General features: G+C 40.7%; 1 protein-coding gene across 1 annotated transcript in view; it reads right to left on the reverse strand.

Annotated features, from left to right (window-relative positions):
- LOC132805746 (uncharacterized) overlaps positions 1-9,565 on the reverse strand; it is a 29,706-nt gene extending 20,141 nt beyond the window's left edge. The window contains exons 1-3 of the mRNA XM_060820973.1: positions 8,220-9,565; positions 5,951-6,140; positions 5,221-5,396 (exon numbers count right to left, since the gene is read on the reverse strand). Of these exons, the coding sequence (XP_060676956.1) occupies positions 5,221-5,396; positions 5,951-6,140; positions 8,220-9,565 (1,712 nt within the window). The remainder of the gene's footprint in view (positions 1-5,220; positions 5,397-5,950; positions 6,141-8,219) is intronic.
- Positions 9,566-21,308: the final 11,743 nt, after the last annotated feature.

The raw sequence follows: 21,308 nt of genomic DNA on the forward strand, positions 1-21,308 counted from the left end.
CTGGGGCAGAGCATTCCACACAGCCACCACTCTCTGGGTGAAGAAGTTTCTCCTCATCTCTGTCCTAAATGGTCTACCCCATATTTTTAAGCTGTGTCCTCTGGTTCGGCACTCACCCATCAGCGGAAACATGTTTCCTGCTGCCAGAGTGTCCAATCGTTTCATAATCTTATATGTCTCAATCATATCCCCTCTCAGTCTTCGAAACTCAAGGGTATACAAGCCCAGTCGCTTCAGTCTTTCAGTGTAAGGTAATCCCTCCATTCCAGGAATTGACCTCGTGAACCTACGCTGCACTCCCTCAATAGCCAGAACATCTTTCCTCAAATTTGGCGACCAGAACTGCACACAGTATTCCAGGTGTGGTCTCACCAGGGCACTGTACAGCTGTAGAAGCACCTCTTTGCTTCTATACTCAATCCCTCTTGTTATGAAGGCCAGCATGCTATTAGCCTTCTTCACTACCTGCTGTACCTGCATGCTTGCCTTCATTGACTGGTGTACAAGAACACCCAGATCTCTCTGTACTGCCCCTTTACCTAAATTAATTCCATTGAGGTAGTAATCTGCCTTCCTGTTCTTGCCACCAAAGTGGATAACCATACATTTATCCACATTAAACTGCATCTCCCATGCATCTGCCCACTCACCTAACTTGTCCAGGTCACCCTGTAATCTCCTAACATCCTCATCACATTTCACCCTGCCACCCAGCTTTGTATCATCAGCAAATTTGCTAATGTTATTGCTGATACCATCTTCTATATCATTAACATATATTGTAAAAAGCTGCGGTCCCAGCACGGATCCCTGTGGTACCCCACTGGTCACTGCCTGCCATTCCGAAATGGAGCCGTTTATCACTACCCTTTGTTTCCTATCAGCCAACCAATTTTCAATCCAATCTAGTACTTTGCCCCCAATACCATGCACCCTAAGTTTACTCACTAACCTCCTATGTGGAACTTTAACAAAAGCTTTCTGAAAATCCAGGTACACTACATCTACTGAATCTCCCTCGTCCATCTTCAGAGTTACATCCTCAAAAAACTCCAGAAGATTAGTCAAGCACGATTTCCCCTTCATAAATCCATGCTGACTCTGTCCTATCCTGTTACTACTATCCAGATGTGCCGTAATCTCATCCTTTATAATAGACTCCAGCATCTTTCCCACCACTGAGGTCAGACTAACTGGTCTATAATTTCCTGCTTTCTTTCTCCCACCTTTCTTAAAAAGTGGTATAACATTAGCCACTCTCCAATCCTCAGGTACCGATCCCGAATCTATCGAATTCTGGAAAATCATCACCAACGCATCCACGATTTCCCAAGCCACCTCCTTCAGTACCCTGGGATGTAGACCATCAGGCCCCGGGGACTTATCAACCTTCAGACCTAACAGTCTCTCCAACACCAAATCCTGGCAAATACAGATTCCCTTAAGTTCAGGTCCTTCAGTCACTGTTACCTCAGGGAGATTGCTTGTGTCTTCCCCAGTGAACACAGATCTGAAGTACCCATTTAATTCTTCTGCCATTTCTTTGTTCCCTGTAATATATTCCCCTGTTTCTGTCTTCAAGGGCCCAATTTTAGTCCTAACCATTTTTTTGCCTTGCACATACTTGAAAAAGCTTTTACTATCCTCCTTTATATTATTGGCCAGTTTACCTTCGTACCTCATTTTTCCTCTGCATATTTCCTTCTTAGTAATCCTCTGTTGTTCTTTACAAGCTTCCCAGTCCTCTGTTTTCCCACTTATCTTTGCTATGTTATACTTTTTCTCTTTTAACTTTATATGTTTCTTAACTTCCCTCGTCAGCCTCAGCTGCCCATGCCTCCTCCTGGGATCTTTCTTCCTTTTAGGAATGAACTGATCCTGCAACTTCTGCATTATACACAGAAATACCCGCTATTGTTCCACCACGGTCATCCCTGCTAAGGTATTGCACCATTGAACTTTGGCCAGCTCCTCCCTCATAGCTCCATAGTTCCCTTTATTCAACACAAGTACTGTCACTTCCAACTGTACCCTCTCCCTCTCAAATTGCAGGTTGAAACTTATTGTATTATGGTCACTACTTCCCAATGGCTCCTTCACTTTGAGATCCCTGATCAATTCTGGTTCATTGCACAATACTAGATCCAGAATTGCCTTCTCCCTGGTCGGCTCCAACACCAGCTGCTCTAAGAATCCATCTCTGAGGCACTCCACAAAGTCTCTTTCTTGAGGTCCAATACCATCCTGATTCTCCCAGTCTACCTGCATGTTAAAATCCCCCTTAACAACTGTAGTAACATCTTTACCACAGGCCAATTTCAGCTCCTGATTCAACTTACATCCGACATCAATACTACTGTTTGGGGGCCTGTTTACCCTTAGTATTTCGCAGCTCTATCCACACTGACTCTACATCCCCTGACTCTAGGTCCCCCCGCGCAAGGGACTGAATATCCTCCCTTACCAACATGGCCACCCCACCCCCTCTGCCCGTCAGTCTGTCTTTACAATAGCACGTGTAGCCTTGAATATTCATTTCCCAGGCCCTGTCCACTTGAAGCCACGTCTCAGTTATCCCCACAATATCGTATCTGCCAATTTTCAAAAGAGCCTCAAGCTCGTCCATCTTATTTCTAATGCTTTGTGCGTTCATATACAGTATTTTTAATTTGTTACTGCTCTCACCCTTCCTGTACAGTCGTGTTGCGGCTGTACAGGACATTGGTTAGGCCACTGTTGGAAGACTGCGTGCAATTCTGATCTCTTTCCTATCGGAAGGATGTTGTGAAACTTGAAAGGGTTCAGGAAAGATTTACAAGGATGTTGCCAAGGTTGGAGGATTTAAGCTATAGGGAGAGGCTGAACAGGCTGGGGATGTTTTCCCTGGAGCGTAGGCGACTGAGGGGTGACCTTATAGAGGTTTATAACATCTCTATGACTCTATGACTCCAATTCCACAGGCTCACGATTCTCTGAGTGAAGAAAATCTCCTCAGCTGAGTCCTAAATGGCCTACCCCTTATCCTTAGACTGTGACCCTGGTGGTCATTGGGAACATTCTTCCTGCGTTTATCTTGTCTAGTTGTGTGAATTTTATAGTTTTTTTAAAATGAGATCCCACCTCATTCTGCTGAACACCAGAGAATATAATCCTAACTGATCCTGTTTCTCTTCATATATCAGTCCTGCCATCTCAGGGCTTATGTCCGAAACATCAAATCTTCTGCTCCTCGGATGCTGCCTGACCAGCTGTGCTTTTCTCGCGTCACATTTTTTTTTACTCTGATGTCTAGCATCTCCAGTCCTTACTTCCTCCCATCCCAGGAATCTGCTTGGTAAGCCTTTGTTATGATTCCCTCCTTAGCCAGAACATCCTTCACTAGAAAAGGAGACCAAACTGTCCAAATTACTCCAGGTGTGGTCTGACAAAGGCCTTGTACAATTGCTCCTGTTGACACCCATGCTCCTGTACTCGAATTCTCTTGCTTAGAAGGCTAACATACCATTTCCACACCTGCTGCAGCTACATTCAGTGAGTGTTGTATGAGGACACCCAGATCTCATTGCACCCCACCCCACTTTCACAATCTATTGCAGTTTAGCTAATAATCTGCTTTCCTGTTTTTGCAACCAAAGTGGATAACCTCACATTTATCCACATTATACTTCATCAAGCGTTTTCTCACTCACTCAACTTGTCTAAAGTGAAGCATCTCTGCATCCTCCTCACAGATTACCCTCTCACCCAACTTTATGTCCTCTGCAAATTTGAAGATATTATATTTCATTCTTGCACCTAAATCATTAACATATTTTGTGAATATTTGGGGTCCCAAATATTTTGTGAATATTTGCAGTACCCCACTAGTCACTGGTTGCCACTCAGAAAATGACCTGTTTATTCCTATTCTTTGTATGTGTAACAAAAACTGTCTTTTTATTGAAATCCGCATAAACCAGGATACGTCATAATTATTTTAATCAACTGGACATGTTAGGATTCCTCCTCTTGCACCCAGACATTGTAGCTTACAGATAAGGACACTACCACTGCACTGGAAGACCTTTCAGCTTTAACCAAAAGCCACGTTTTGGAAGAACTGAGCAAGGCATTACTAAGATTCGAATTGAGGGTCTCCTGTTCATTAGACAGGCGCTTACATCCTGAATAATATAATCCTATCAGAGGATCCCTGTAATTCCAAAGTGAGCATTGAAAATGAGGGCTTAAAGTACTTTAATCAATAACACGTTGTCTTCTTCACCCCTTTTTAGGATTCAGTATACTTAGTGGCTCAGCTCAAGTCTTGCCCTCACTCTATCATACACTTTCCCCCCAAACCTTAAAGTTGTTAAGTCCTCAAACATGAGGAATAGAAAGCGTATGGAAATTGCACTTCCAATCCTACTCATGTTCAATTGATAATCAAATTTCACCCGAACTTAGCCCAAAATACTTGTCTCCCCGATTTTCTTCTCTAAAAGTCCACCATCATAGCAAGCCAGCAGGGCAGGAATAAGCCAGTAACAGCTCTCAAGCAATGAATCTCAATTTCCATTATGGAATTGTTTGACTGTATACCCAGCTTCACGACCTGTTTCATCCTTGCTCCTTGATATTTCATCAGTAATTGGACCCATTTACAGTGCTGGAACTGGACGGTTGTTGAATACTCTTTGGTTAGCTAATGCAGTTAGATTTTGGTACAGTGTGCTTCTCCCACACACTCAGCCATATTTCTCTGTTATCTGCTGTATTCTCTATCATTCGTAATCTTAGGTACATTTAATGTTCTCTTAGTTTGGTTTAAGGGCAGTATGCAGCATTTTGCAAAGTGGTGGTCTGCTGAATCTGATTCAAGGAGGAAAGCTGAAAACACTCAGAACAAGCCTGCTAGGAGTCACCATGAATAGGCCATGGGTCCACTAAATGTTGACCAATGTCAATCCAAGATCACTTTGTCTTTGTCCCATTTTCATTGAAAACATGAGTAGCAGAATCTAAAATTTGACTTACAATCATGAATAGGAACGTCGATTCTCCTGCTCCTTGGATGCTGTCTGACCTGCTGCGCTTTTCCAGCAACACATTTTCAGTTACAATCATGAATAGACAATAATAGAGAACTTCCTTCAAGTGACCGAACCGACCATAAGAAAGATGAGGCCGATTTTGCATAATTCAGTTGAAAATCTCAGAACTGTAACACTTAACTCATACCTCATTCTAAGAAAAGCTGAAGATGCACAGTTGCCTTGACCATGAAGATAACATGGTTTATTGGATGCTATCAAAAACGTTGGCTGAAGAGGGGACCCGGTCTGCTTCCTAATCCTTGGATTTGGTGGTTTGGCCAGAAATGGACTGAACAAGTGTAGACCAGTACGGTGTTTAAGCTTCAAAAAGAACATGAATAATGGTAATAGACTTTTGCTTTTTACCTTCTTTCCTCAAGATAGTGACTATTGTTGGGTTATGTTCTACAGTTTCCATCTAGCCTCTGATACCTCACCGAAGTGGCCATTTTAATGAACAACTGGGGCCTGGACAGGGAAAGGGAACAATTCATCCCAACTGTATCTGAAATGATCTCCCTCAAAATCTACATATAAGAACAAGAGCCATTCAACCCTTTGACCCTGTTCTCACAATCAATAGAACTTGCAGAGTTCCCCAATTCAACCTTTTTGCTGCATTGAAGCACAAAGGAATATTTGAGGGAGGAAATCATCCCTGAATTCTTTACTTCCTTGACAGTTTACACAAGTGCTTGAATCTGGGAGGATTCCAGACAGCAGTGGGGGCTTTGTAGCTTGGGATGATGTGATTGGGCAAATAACATGCCCTCACCTCACAAAACCAACAAGGGTTATTAGTGGGTCAGAAACATAAAACAAAAAACAAAACTCAAGTATTAAACAAAACAGACTACAATAAAATCAGAACACACCTGATTGAACAGGTCAGTCATTCGATTCAAGTGCTTTTGGCGACTCTGATTAACTAGTTGCTGCCTTGCATCCCAGTGCTGCATACTGGATTTTACACGTGCTTCAAGTCTATTCGCAAATCTGTATAGATCCTCAGCAACCTCTTCATCCTTGCGGTTGACATCAGATATCTTGCTGTTCAAATAATTTCTTAAAGGAGAAAGAAAGACATAAAGGTGAATGACTGAATCTGGTCCTGCACTTTAGATGTTCCTTTGCTGCTATTCTCTGTTCTGAGCCCTCACCCTATGTCACAATTGGGCTGAAAGACAGCAAATTATCGAGTTAGTTCTTCCTCCTGGCAAAATGACTGAGACCAGACATACACTAGGCAATGAAATCCACAGGGATATGTTGCAAAATTATTTTCTAAATTATTTTCCAGGCTCTCTTTTCATTCATCTCCCAAAGACACCAACCTCAGGCTTTAGTCTCAGGTGTTTCCAGTACAACCATGGAGAGCACCAGAACTGACTGCAATCATGACCTCATGCATTTTTCAGCAATGGAGACAAGAACTTTTGTTAACCCTTTCTAGCCTCAGGATGTCAAGGTCCAGTATGGCATGTTGGAACCTATCCTGGCTGAAATCAGCTGGTTCTGCACATATTTGGAATAAAACAAGTGAGCTTCCTGTTTTAAGCCATGCAATATTGTACAATACATTGTAACAGAACATATGGATATCAGAAGAGTGGAGGAATAAGCCCATGGAGGTTAATCTCTTTCATACACATTTTAATACTGGCCAATTTTGGCATTGCTTTCCCTTTTTATTTTACTATCCTGCCTGGGACTTACCAAGAGATTCAGTGAGCTTGTATTTATTTTCAGCAAAAACATGGTACAGGTACATGAGATACCAACATTACTAAATTACCAAGTACACCATAAGCCTATTACCTAGAGCTAGCAAGGTATTTTAATACAGAGTTTGCATTACATTTTTTATTTGCTACAGCAGTTAAGTTTATTGCTCACATCTATTACCAGTACTCCAGTGGTTTAGTGGGCAAATACAATATGGTTCTGAACCATGCAAACTAGTAAAGTCCCATGTTGAATATTTAACCTATGCTCAGTGAGATGATGTCACGTAGGGCAATATTAGAGCTGCACAACTGGGATCAGTATCCTGGGACTCAGGAGAGGGGAAAGAAACAGCCTGGGACCTTACTCCTGATACCAATCATTTGTAGATATTAGATAAGAACAGAATTTGGTTTGGCTGTAATTCATAGTTAAATAGCCTGTTGACAGTCTAGACTAGATTTTCCAAAAAATGTCAACAGTAATCCATTTACTACCGTCGTTTCTATTGGAACTATCACTGTGAAAAACAGAAATAGATGAAGCTCTGAAGATTGTTGCAGCCACACAGAGTGTAAGTCACTTTTTTCAGGAAAGGGCGACTGATTGAGGAAGATTATCTGGAGTATTCCTAATTCAAAGAAATAGTAATTTGATAGTATAGAACATAAACTTTAAACAAAGCTTAGCAGTTAACTGTTGGTTGTCATTAACTGGGGTAGTCTCAATGGAAATGCCTCCTCCAAAAAGAATCTACTTGTCAACCAATCATACAGTATAAACGTCATTTCCCCCTTACTTTGCTATTTTGTGTGAATTGTCCTGATAAGCATTAGACGAAAAGCTTTGACAAAATGTATCTGTTTTTTCAGCAATGCTACAGAAATTACACAGCTCAGAAACATCCAAAGGAATTGTACACCACAGATTTCAGAAATTGCCATGATGTGGCTACACGCAGCAGCCATTTTACCTGTAGCAAATAGAAAAAAACCCACAAGCAACAAAGTCATGGTGAATTTTTTTTTTGTGTTGTTAGTTGAGGGTGGAATGTTGGCCAGGAATAGACCATTTTTTACTTTAAGGAATGTCATGAAGTCTTTAGCATTCTTGACTTTATGAAGTCATTTGAAAGATGGCATTTCTCTCCTTCAATACTGCACTGGGAGTTTGGGACTGGTTTGTATGATCAAATCCTGCAGTGGGGCTCAAAATCACAGCCTTCTGACTTAGAGGTACCTCATTAAGTCACTCCCATTGACAACTTTAAACTTCTAACTGATTTTAAACATTCAGAATTTGTACTGATGTTTATTATAAATTTGTGCCCATTTAACCAACAAGAACTCTGAGTGAAAAGTAAATTCGTCTGGTCAGATTGGTATCAACTACATCTTTTAATGATAGATATGCATCTACCTCAATGTCTGAATATGACAGAAAGTGATGTACTTTCTGAATAAGTAAGCCAGTCGAAGCTGAACTGTAGTTAACGTTTGATGGATAAGATGAGTTGCTATGGCATGGAGTTGTCTGGAAATGATGCCATTATACACTGCTTGGTCCAATGTTTTATAGTTCGTTCTTAAGTATGTCACATTTACAATATACGATCCATCTACAATTTTGTTGGTATCAGCAGCCTCGGAGACCTTTCCTCTGGGTTGTATTGTTCTTTCTATAGGCTCTGATACCATATTAGACAGAAAAACTCCTTCCTTCTTATAATGTTCTGCCTGTAGTTTAATTTCCTTTCCTTTAAGCCCAAGAACATTATTGACAGAATATAAATTCTTGGTTGCCTCTCGAATCCTGATTAACTGGTCCATTCCGGCACGAGAGGACATTTTCTCAAGTGTCAAAATTGTATCCAAAGCTTCCAGGGTCTTTTCATAGAAGTGGGCCTCTTCCTGGGACATATTTTTGTCCTCTTTAGCCTCTTCAATGAAATATTGAATTTGGGCACTTAATTCATCAAGTGCAATCTCTTGAATGATACTGAATCTGAAAATTTCTTCAAGAAGTTCAGCTAAAGTTGTAAATTCCGGTTGTTTCTCCTTTAATTTCTCCACTTGGTTTTCCTTTGATGGCACCAATAAATGTTGTTCACTATGCTCTTGCTTGGCATTCTGCATTGGCTTGGCAAATATTTCTTTGAGTGCTTTCTCAATCACTCCGTAAAGATTTTTTAATTCAGCAGACTTGAGGAGAGCTTGGACCTTACAGACGTCACCTGGAGAAAGTTCTTTGCCACTGCTCAATCCGTGATCCAGTGAATACAAAACAGCAGTTTGAAAATCTGTCAGCAAGTCTACGGCCATCTGCTTAGCCTTGGTCTTCACAGCTTCTTCTTTCCGAGCTGATGTCTTCTGTTTCTTTACTGCACCAGATTTATGCATCTTGCACTGAATGACTTCAGTAAGAACCTTCTCTGGTTTGGGCTGAGTTGTGGGAATGGTATTTTCATTGGACATTTCTGTGGGAATATCGTTCCCTTCAGGTTTTTCTATGGGAATGTTTTCTTCCGTGGATACTTCCAGGATAGTTTGTTGTTCCTGAGGTTCTGCAGATGAATTTTTTCCTGTTTTCGATTTTGTCCGTTGTTCATCAAGTCTATCATTCCCATCAACAAGAATATTTTTGTGTTCCTTAGTGAAGGGATATTTCCCCCTGAGACTTTCTATGGGAATGATTTTGTCCCTTGACTTTTTCACAAGCGTGGTTCTTTTATTTGTTTTGGGTGTCTGTTTTGTCTTTATTTGCATTTCATCAGATGCAGAGAAATTTTCACAAGTGGTTTGCTCATGAGACACTGTTTTCTTACTGTTTTGTAGCTGTGCAACTTTGGACCTCAAAAGTTTAATGGTGTTTTCCAGATTGTAGTTGGTGCTGCATGCCTCCCTGTAATGGTGTTCTGCTAATTCAGCACGTGTTTTAAGTGCAGTACTGTGCTCTCGAAGATGTTTTAGTTCATTCACCAGATTATCTTCAGCACCCTGGGAGCCAAATGAATCTGACTTTCTCAATTCATTTTCAACCTCAAAATATTCTTGTGACCGAATGTGAAATGCTTTGTGAAGATTCTCTATAAATTTCCTGATGTATCTGAATGCAATTGTCTGGGCTTTTTTGCAAGGAGGAGATTTTGCGATGTCTGTTAGTATCATATCAATCTCTCCCACTGCAGCATCCAATTGTTTTGCAATGTTTGGTTCCACCATTTTCACTGTACTCATTGGCTGCATATCCAGGAGATGCATGAGTGTTTTGGGGTCCATCTTTTTCTCCCTCCACCATTTTAAAATAGTACCTTTACCATCAGGTCCTGCAAACAATCACAATGTAAGGCCCAATTACTGTATGCTATCATATGTTATATTCCAAAACATTTTGAAAGTATTGTTATGTTAATATAAGTCTTTCTCTTTCTTTCAATCAAAATTGGATAATGTAATTTTCCATGCATTCTGCTTTTAACATTGTACAACACAACTTTCTAAATGCCAGCTTGGCTAAGTGAAAGCGTTCTCACCTCAGTTGGATGATCATGGATTCAAGCTCCACTCAGGACTTGAGCACCTAATCTAAGCTGATAGAGTGTAGGATTGAGTTATTTTTTATTAGGACTTAATCAAGCAAGTGGAGAATCAAATTATATCTTTTTAATTATGCTAAACTATACTTAGTTGTTAAACCTCTTCTGCAGTGAAGAAGCTATGTGGTCAGGTTAAAAGTAAGGGCATTTATGGTTGCTGTTTTACAACTCAAGTTAATGCAAACTTAAAAACCAAAACAACTGTGGATGCTGGAAATCAGAAACAAAAACTGAAATTGCTGGAAAAGCTCAGCAGGTCTGCCAGCATCAGTGGAGAGAAATCAGAGTTAACATTTCTGCTCCAGTTCTGAGGAGGGGTCACTGGATCCGAAACATTAACTCTGATTTCTCTCTACAGATGCTGCCAAACCTGCTGAGCTTTTTCAGCAATTTCGGTTGTTATTGCTAATGTAAACTTATGTTGACTAGGAGATGATATTACATTCTCGAAGCAAATGCATTAATTGGTTCACTGCTGCCATCTTATCTTGGGAAAGATCTATGGAATTAGCAAACTGAGAGGGAGAAGCTGTTGTAGAAAGACCAGTTCTTACGAAATGATTGTTACGGTAAAGAATGAATGAGGAGTCAGTCGGAAGTGATGTCAATAAGAAGGCCGTTACTTTTAATGAATACAATCAGAAATTGGACAGAGCCTACCTAGTAAATCCAAGATTGACCATGAACCATTATTCATGCACTAATAGACCAATTAGAGTACAAGATGCCTTTGATCAAGCACAGGAGGTTAGTGGTTAGCAAGGGTAAATAAGGCTTGGGTTTCAGTGGTTCAATGCATAAGAAAAGAGACCATAACTGTAAGACCATAAGACGTAGGAGCAGACTTAGGCCATTCAGCCCATGGGGTCTGCTCTGCATGGCTACTATGTCTCTGCCTTTTCCCTGTAACCTTTGATTCTGTCGCCAATCAAGAAGCTATCTATCTCTGTCTTAGAGACACTCAGTGACCTGGCCTCCACAGTCCGCTGCAATAATGAAGATCAAAGACAGAAGAAAACTTCAGCCAACAGAACGGAACGGTGCTCAGTCAACCCAGCATTGCAAACTGACATCCTAATATTGATAGGCTACAAACCACTGATTTTATTAAGTGCCATTTCTTCTGTACTTGTTATAATAACTTAATAAATTCTGTAAAACTTGTGAAAACATATTTATACCAGAAATGGGTCTTGTAAGTAGTCAGGACTGGTAAACTTTAGATTGACTCTCTCAAATTCAGTCTATAGCTATAGAATAGAATTGAATAGAATATTGTCATGTGTACTCCAGCACAGAAGTACAGGAGTACAGTGAGGGTTTTTTTTACAATGGTTGCCTCTAATGGTGCCATTTTAGGTACAAATATCTAGGTACAAATCTCGAACACAAAAGAGGAATAAAAGGAAATGTAGCAGCATTACTTCATATCTAAAAAATAAGATAGTTATAACATAGTTAAAGCATTGACATTACAGTCCGATAAAGAATTTCAAATAGCAGCAGCTTAACACATGGTCTGACCACCGGCGCCAGGCCCCAGTCCAGCAAATGCCCTGCTCCACATATGGATTCAGGTGTTACAAGTATAAAATACAACCCAAAATCTTATAACAGTAGGTCAGTACTAAGAGACTTCTGTAGTGGTAAGAGTGCTACCTTTTAGTGAAACATTAAGCTGAGCCCCCAACTCTTCATTCAGATGGATATAGAAAGTTTCGAAGAGCAGGGGAATTTATCCTCCTGGAATCCATCTGTCCCTCAACCAAACAGACCAGCTATTTATCCTTTTGCAGTTTGTGTACCAAGTGGCTGCCAAGTTTGACGATAATAAAATGGACAACACTTTGGGAAGAAATCATCAGTTGGAACATACTTTGAGGCATCTTGAGACATGAAAAGCATGTAACAGAAGCAATCAGGTAAAGAAGCATCATGGTTATATTACTGGACTGGTAGTCCAGAAGCTTGAACTAATAATTCAGAAAGTTTGAAAATAAATTTTACCATGACAGATGGAGAATATGAATTCGGCTTGAAAACAAAAATATTTGGCAATTACTCTGTCCATTAATGTCAGGTAATTTAGTACATTAGTATTACTGGGCTCATTTCTGACCATATTCCAAAAGTTAGTTTGACCGTGTTTCAAAAGTTACTTTGGGGAGCAATTTGGTTTTGTTGAACAAATCCGGTAATAGCATTTAAGAGCTTAAGCATGCCAAGATGTGAATTTTTTTTGTGGTTACCTTCCAGTCAGTGTCACATTCATAAAAGATTATCAGTCCAAAACATAAACCCAGTTTTCTCTCTCCACACATGATTCCTGACCTCCTGTTTCCACCATTTTTCTGCTTTTATATCGAGTTATTGATGCTTGCTGTACAGATTATTGGTGGAGGACAGAACGAGCAGAAATCCAACCATACACAGATACGGAGGACATATTTTGAATGTAGTATGTCCATGTTATGGACTGTCACATTAAAGATTTGCCTTAAACCAGGACAGTAACCAATCCACCTCCATAAAAATGAAATCAATATGAAACCGACAGAATATATATCCATAATAGTATTTAACAATGAGTCCAGTCAAAGGTTATATTATGTTTGTTATGTTACAGATCACTCAGCGAGGCAGAGTTGCTGTGGCAACTTGCACTTTTACATGCATGTTGTGGGCTGTGGACAGTGGAGTACAGACTTTGAGACAATGATAGTAAAGACTTCAACTTCCTTTCCATTCCATGGCTGACCAGGAATCTCTCCCACTTTCACCATACCAGCGGTGTGTTATTGTAAGGATCTGTAGGTTGATAATCTGTTTGTCCAAGTTATGAACACAGCTTGACCATCAAGTCCTGGGATCTGGCTCAGAGGCAAGGATGCTACTCCTGAGCCACATATTAGATTTGTACATGGTCAATATTGAACACACTAGGACTGTAAACCTATTAATCTGACTTTGTTCTCCTTACGCTAGGTGAAAGAATAGCCATTTTCACGAGCTTTTAAACAAAATCAAGTGACAATCTAAAACAGCTGTTACGTAAAAGTGTAGCCACCATGGCAATCCTTTCATATTAACTGTTCCATCCTTATCAACAAAATTATTGAACTAGAGGATCAAGAGGAAGGAGGTCTAATACTCACAGGCAATTATTATATTACCATTGTTTCATCTCCAGCACTGATGGCAGAAGCTGCCTCTTGTAGATTGGTCTCTCAGTTACCAGCAACGGTGTAACAATATGTAGACAACACATCTGAAATGGATTCTTTACTGTGTCCTGTATAGGGTATTATGCACATTTACCATGACATCAGTCACGTGTCTGAGATTAGCTCCTTGAAAGTTTTCAGTAAAAAAGCTTGAAGCTGAGCAGAGAGAGAACTGGCTTGATTGTCATGATTGTGCATGTCGTGGTTCCTGAAACTTCTCTTCCTATTTTCATCCTGTAAAGTCCTAAACGTCACTTGTTATGAACTAGTGGCAGGCTGATCTAAACATTCTTCAGTAGGATAGCCTCGAGGCAAATGGTCTTCAATTGAATGAAGCTACAGTGCAGGAGACTCTTCCCAGGGAGTTTAGGTTTAGTCAGGTTCATGTACACATCTGTGACAGTCTCCTGCATTGACGCCAAACACTAGGCAACGAGTTCTTAAAGTTCCAATGATGCTATGCTCTATGGTTATGAGGTATAGAGGGTGGCATTGGATTAATAATCCAGGGGCCACACTGAAGTACTGGAGATGTGGGTTCAAATCCTACGATGGTAAACAGTGAAACTTGATTTCAATAAAATCTAGAATTAAAAGCTAACCTAATAACCACTACCCTAATGTTCTTTAGGGAAGTATGTCTGTTGTGCTTACATGAGCTGGTCTATATTGATTCCAGGTAGTTGAAAGAAGCCCTGACTCGAGAGAAAACCATTCTGATGGTGCATGAACAGAAGTCCAGAAACAACACAGATCAATTCTAACATCTCCCTTAGCCCAGGAGATCCGAGTCCACTCAATTCTTAAGGTACAAAATCACAAACGACGCATGTGAGAAACCAGTACAGTGGGTAGGACAGGCACGAGATATTCTCAGCATTGTACAGCAAAGAAATCTTACAGGCAGAGACAGTGCTCAGCTATTAAAAGCAAATGCTTTTTCTGTCGCACAATAGTTTTTTTCAGAAAATGTACACAAGTAGGTTCAGAACACAGGTTCAAAAAAGCAAGAAGTAAGACAGCTAGCTACACAAAAAGGTTAATGAGGTAATACAATCTACAACAGAAGAAAAACTTAAAGTGTTCTTAGGCGAAATAGGTAATTCAGACCATAGATTTTGACAAGCTAATCTTTATCAATGGTCAGAAATTGCAAGTTAGACATAACGAAACGTCCCACTACGTTATCAGATAGTGAGCCATGGTAGGAAAGCACTATCTACAACTGTAACCTGCAAGGAACTCTCTGATATAGGAGATGACAACCAGTAGAAGATCTATCTTTACTTAATAATCAAGAATTCGCACTCAAGTTGGAAGGCACGTCTGACCTGGTGTTAATAGTTGAGCTACATGAAGTTGAAGGAATAGCCGGTCAATGAACAGCTGGTCAGAGCAAACAGCTGATTGAGGACTTAATGGGGCTCCCTGCAGAACTCAAACAAAAGAAGAATTCACTGAGATTAGTTAAAATGGCTTCAGAAATTTGTTTTCGACTGTGGCAATGTGTGAATGCACCAGATTGGCAGAAATGTTTTCCATTACTATCAACACTGAAGAGTACTCAGACTACAAGAGCCAGCAAGATTTGTGATGAAGAACAAGCAATGAGATGCCAATGAACAGCATACCCTACTTCAGCCAATTGACAAATCTATAACTGATCGATTAACTCAGAGTGAAACAAAACTTGGTGAACAAATAACAATGTTAGATTCAAGACTGGTGTTAGATGCTGAGGTGACTCAGAAGAGACATGTTCATGCACAGTATTTGACTTCCTGATCTTCTTAGAAAGAATCCTCAGTAAATGTGATAGAGACCATGCCAAGCTAGAACCAATAATGAGGTGAAAGAGAAAGTCCAAACCAATCAACATGTTGAAGTAAAAATGTTTACATGCTTCAGCACAAAACTACAGGTGGATTAAGAACAAACTCTGCAGATACAGTTTGAAAATGTGGTGTATACAACTCCATGGAATCTACCACCAAGAAGGAATGTCCAATGATTCAAGATATAATACTGCGAGGAGGGAATGGCCAATTTCATAGACTCAAGATACTGAAAAGAAGGAATTACTTTTCAGCAAGCAATATTAAAGTTCCTCCAGATCATGGGACCTTCAGACTGTCAAGAAAGAGATTCAAACACAATGGTAGTTTGCTAGGTGGAAGACCAGTCTTCCAAGTTCAAAGAGAATTCATTCCAGAAGAACAGCAAAACATTCAAAACTTTAATGTGTAAACTCAGAAATCTGGGGCAATGGGGTTGTGGTAAATGTAATTATATTCACAAATGTGTGACGTTAAAAGAGAAAAAAAAGCTTTGGGGGCAGGGCAATGTTGGTATGGGTCCAAAAGGATCCAACAGGGTTTATACTGAAGAATGCCATCAGCACCACTTGCTATAATTGTCATATGGATATGTGGGAAGAATTGTTTAAGATCTTGAAGCAGTGTGGCCTAATATCTGCTCCTCTTCAAATTCCTGGTACTAATTTTTATATTAACGTAACTAGTGACTAGTTCCCAAGATAGCATCAGAGGCTGAGGGGTGACCTTACAGAGGTTTATAAAATTATAAGGGGCATGGATAGGATAAATAGACAAAGTCTCTTCCCTGGGGCGGGGGAGTCCAGAACTACAGTGCATAGGTTTAGGGTGAGAGGGGAAAGATTTAAAAGAGACCTAAGGGACAACTTTTTCACACAGAGGGTGGTACGTGTACGGAATGAGCTGCCAGAGGCAATGGTGGAGGCTAGTAAAATTGGAACACTTAAAAGGCATCTGGATGGGTATACGAATAGGAAGGGTTTGGAGGGATATGGGCCGGGTGCTGGCAGGTAGGACTAGATTGGGTTGGGATATCTGGTTCACATGGATGAGTTGGACTGAAGGGTCTGTTTCCGTGCTGTACATCTCTATGACTCTATATCTCGTTAACTACAAGAGACTCTTCTAGTTAGAGCAGGAAGTGGTTTTCCTTGACCAGACTGAACCAAGCAGGTCTTGTAGTTCCCTACACTTAAAAGAGGGTGGTGGTAGCAAGCTTCATCAACAGTAGCTCATGAAGCACAGGAAGCTGCATGCCCAGATAACAGCTTTGTCTCCTTTAAATTTGGACATTAGGACATATGCCAAACTCTAATACTTTTGTAAATGTACCTGCTGACTTTGGCTTTATACGTTCATGTTGGAGGCTAAACAGAGTTTTTGATATTTTATGGAGATTTTCTATACACTCTTGGGAAGAAGCCAGGCTTGATTGCACTTTCATATTAACTTCCTCTATCCATTCAGCCGACATTTTCTCTATCTCTCTATCCTCCTCGATATCTTCTTCATCAATTAATGTTTGATCTGCAAAATACGTGTATAACATAAAATCACGCTTGTAAATTTTATTGAAACAGATTACTCTCGTGCATTTGTTTTGTGTTCATCAAGATTGAGAAGTTAATGCTAATCTGTGAAATACTTTCCATCTTAAGCAGAGAGCATTGTCAGAATTGAACACTCTCAAGGTTAAATACAGACTAACACTCCTGCTACACTGTCTCATCAAACACTCCAAAAGCTGATACAGCACAGGGTTAAATAGACTACAGCTCTCTCGACATTACTCCAGTAAAAACCCAGGACAGATACAGCACGGGGTTAGATACAGAGTAAAGCTCACACTACACTATCCCATCAAACACATCAACCTCAGGGGCTGGCTCACACGATTTCAAATCATGATTAGGGATACTGAATAACTGACTAAGTCAAAATCTGTTTTATTACAAGAAAGTGCTGTACTGTCCAGCTTTATCTTGGGATCACAACCTGCAATTCTTTTCACTTCTGGTTAATATTTATCCCTTAAACCAACATCTTTAAAAAAGATGTTTTGATTATTTACTTAATTAGGGTCTATGAAAGCTTTCTGGGTAAACTGCCTGCTCTACCTGCTTTGTGAAAATAGTGACTACAATTTAAAAGTACTTCTTTTAATGTCCTGAGATGTCCTGAGGTTGGGGAAGACATTTCACAATTATAAACATACAAACAAGGAACAAGAGTAGGCCACCTGGCTCAACTCTCCATTCCTGTATTCCCCTGATAATCTTTCATCTTGGTAATCAAGAATCTATCTAGCTCTGCCTTAAAAATATTTAACAATTCTGCAACCACTGCCTTTCCAGGGCATTACAAAGACTCACAACCCTCAGAGAAAAGGTTTTCTTCATCTCTTATAAATGGGCACACCCCCCTGCTATTTTTAAACTATGACCCCTTCTAGATTCTCCCACAAGAGGAAACATCCTTCTCCACAAACATCCAGTCAAGTTTTACTATATGTTTCAATTAGGGCACCTCTGACTCTACTCTGAATTACCTCCCATGCTTTAACATATTTTTGTAAATATGATGACCAGTACTTACACAGTACTCCAAACGCAGGCTCACCATTGCCCTGTATAACTGAAACATAACCTCCCTATTGTTAGACCATAAGACATAGGAGTGGAAGTAAGGCCATTAGGCCCATCGAGTTAACTCTGCCATTCAATCATGGCTGATGGGCATTTCAACTCCACTTACCAGCATTCTCCGCGTAGCCCTTAATTCCTCGTGACATCAAGAATTTATCAATCTCTGCCTTGAAGACATTTAGCGTCCCGGCCTCCACTGCACACTGCGGCAATGAATTCCACAGGCCCACCCACTCTCTGGCTGAAGAAATGTCTCTGCATTTCTGTTCTGAATTGACCCCCTCTAATTCTAAGGCTGTGTCCATGGGTCCTAGTCTCCTCGCCTAACGTAAACAATTTCCTAGCGTCCACCCTTTCCAAGCCATGTATTATCTTGTAAGTTTCTATTAAATCTCCCCTTAATCTTCTAAACTCCAATGAATACAATCCCAGGATCCTCAGCCGTTCTGCGTATGTTAGACCAACCATTCCAGGAATCATCCGTGTGAATCTCCGCTGGACACATTCCAGTGCCAGTATGTCCTTCCTGAGGTGTGGGGACCAAAACTGGACACAGTACTCCAAATGGGGCCTAACCAGAGCTTTATAAAGTCTCAGTAGCACAACGGTGCTTTTATATTTCAACCCTCTTGAGATAAATGCCAACATTGCATTTGCTTCCTTAATCACGGACTCAACCTGCATGTTTACCTTTAGAGAATTCTCGACTAGCACTCCCAGATCCCTTTGTACTTTGGCTTTACGAATTTTCTCACCGTTTAGAAAGTAGTCTATGCTTTTATTCTTTTTTCCAAAGTGCAAGACCTCGCATTTGCTCACATTGAATTCCATCAGCCATTTCCTGGACCACTCTCCCAAACTGTCTAGATTCTTCTGCAGCCTACCCACTTCCTCAGTACTACCTGCCTGTCCACCTAACTTTGTATCATTGGCAAACTTCACTAGAATGCCCTGTCCCTTCATCCAGATCATTAATATATAATGAGGACAACTACGGCCCCAACACTGAACCCTGCAGGACATCGCTTGTCACCGGCTGCCATTCCGAAAAAGAACCTTTTATCCCAATTCTCTGCCTTCTGTCAGACAGCCAATCCTCAATCCATACCAGTAGCTCACCTTGAACACCATGGGCCCTCACCTTGCTCAGCAGCCTCCCATGTGGCACCTTATCAAAGGCCTTTTGGAAGTCTAGATAGACCACATCCACTGAGTTTCCCTGGTCTAACCTACTTGTCACCTCTTCAAAGAATTCCAACAGGTTTGTCAGACACGACCTCCCCTTACTAAATCCATGTTGACTTGTTCTAATCAGACTCTGCTCTTTCAAGAATTTGGAAACCTCATCCTTAATGATGGATTCTAGAATTTTACCAACAACCGAGGTTAGGCTAATTGGCCTATAATTTTCCATCTTTTGTCTTGATCCTTTCTTGAACAAGGGGGTTACAACAGTGATCTTCCAATCATCCGGGACTTTCCCTGACTCCAGTGACTTTTGAAAGATCTCAACCAATGCCTCCGCTATTTCCTCAGCCACCTCTCTCAGAACTCTAGGATGTATCCCATCGGGGCCAGGAGATTTATCAATTTTAAGACCTTTTAGCTTTTCTAGCACTTTCTCTTTTGTAATGGCAACCATACTCAACTCAGCCCCCTGACTCACTTTAATTGTTGGGATATTACTCATGTCTTCCACTGTGAAGACTGACGCAAAATAGTCCTGCTATTTCCTTATCTCCCATCACTAGGCTTCCAGCATCAGTTTGAAGTGGCCCAATATCTACTTTTGCCTGTCGTTTGTTTCTTATGTACTGAAAGAAACTTTTACTATCATTTCTAATATTACTGGCTAGCCTACCTTCATATTTGATCCTCTCCTTCCTTATTTCTCTCTTTGTTATCCTCTGTTTGTTTTTGTAGCCTTCCCAATCTTCTGATTTCCCACTGTTCTTGGCCACTTTATATGATCTCTCTTTTTCTTTAATACATTTCCTGACTTCCTTTGTCAGCCATGGCTGTCTAATCCCTCCCCGGATAATCTTTCTTTTCTTAGGGATGAACAGTGTCCTCAATTATACCCACAAACTCCTGCCACTTTTGCTCTACTGTCTTCCCCACTAGTCTCTGCTTCCAGTCTATTTTTGACAGTTCCTCTCTCATGCCCTCATAATTACCTTTATTTAACTGTAACACCATTACATCCGATTTTGCCTTCTCTCTTTCAAACTGCAGACTGAACTCTACCATATTATGATCGCTGCTTCCTAAGTGTTCCCTTACTTTAAGATCTTTTATAAAGTCTGGTTCATTACATATCACTAGGTCCAGAATAGCCTGCTCCCTTGTGGGCTCCATGACAAGCTGTTCCAAAAAGCCATCCTGTAAGCATTCCACGAATTCCCTTTCTTTGGATTCACTGGCAACATTATTTACCCAATCCACCTGCATATTGAAGTCCCCCATGATCACCGTGACCTTGCCTTTCTGACATGCCTTCTCTATTTCCCGTACATGTTGCGCCCCTGGTCCTGACCACTGTTAGGAGGTCTGTACATAACCCCCATTATGGTTTTTTTGTCTTTGTGGTTCCTCAATTCCACCCACACAGACTCTACATCATCCGACGCTATGTCATTCAGTGCCATAGATTTAATTTTGTTCTTAACTAACAAGGTAACCCCACCCCCTCTGCCCACCTCCCTGTCTTTTTGATAAGTTGAAAATCCTTGGAGGTTTAACTGCCAGTCCTGACCCCCCTGCAACCACGTCTCTGTGATGCCTATCACATCATAATCATTCACTATGATCTGTGCCATTAGTTCATCTGCTTTGTTACGAATGCTACGAGCATTCAGGTAAAGTGCCTTCATGCTAACTTTATCATTAGAGATATTGGAAGTCATAAGATGTCCGAAGTTATCCTTCCTTTTTGCTGCATTCCCAGTCTGCCTCGAGTTTAAATCCGCATTCAATTTCCCTCACAATAAAATATAACATTCAATTAGCTTTCCTGAGTACTTGCTGTACCTAAGGACTAACGTTCCGCGATTCATGCACTAGGATACCCAAATCTCTCTGCATCTCAGAGCTCCACAACCTCTCACCATTTCAATAACATGCTTCTTTATTCTCTCTGCCAAAAACAGACAATTTCACATTTTCCGACAATGCACTCCATTTGCCAGATCTTTGCCCATTCACTTATC

The sequence above is a fragment of the Hemiscyllium ocellatum genome, chromosome X, assembly GCF_020745735.1.
Source record: "Hemiscyllium ocellatum isolate sHemOce1 chromosome X, sHemOce1.pat.X.cur, whole genome shotgun sequence".
Lineage (NCBI taxonomy): Eukaryota > Metazoa > Chordata > Chondrichthyes > Orectolobiformes > Hemiscylliidae > Hemiscyllium > Hemiscyllium ocellatum.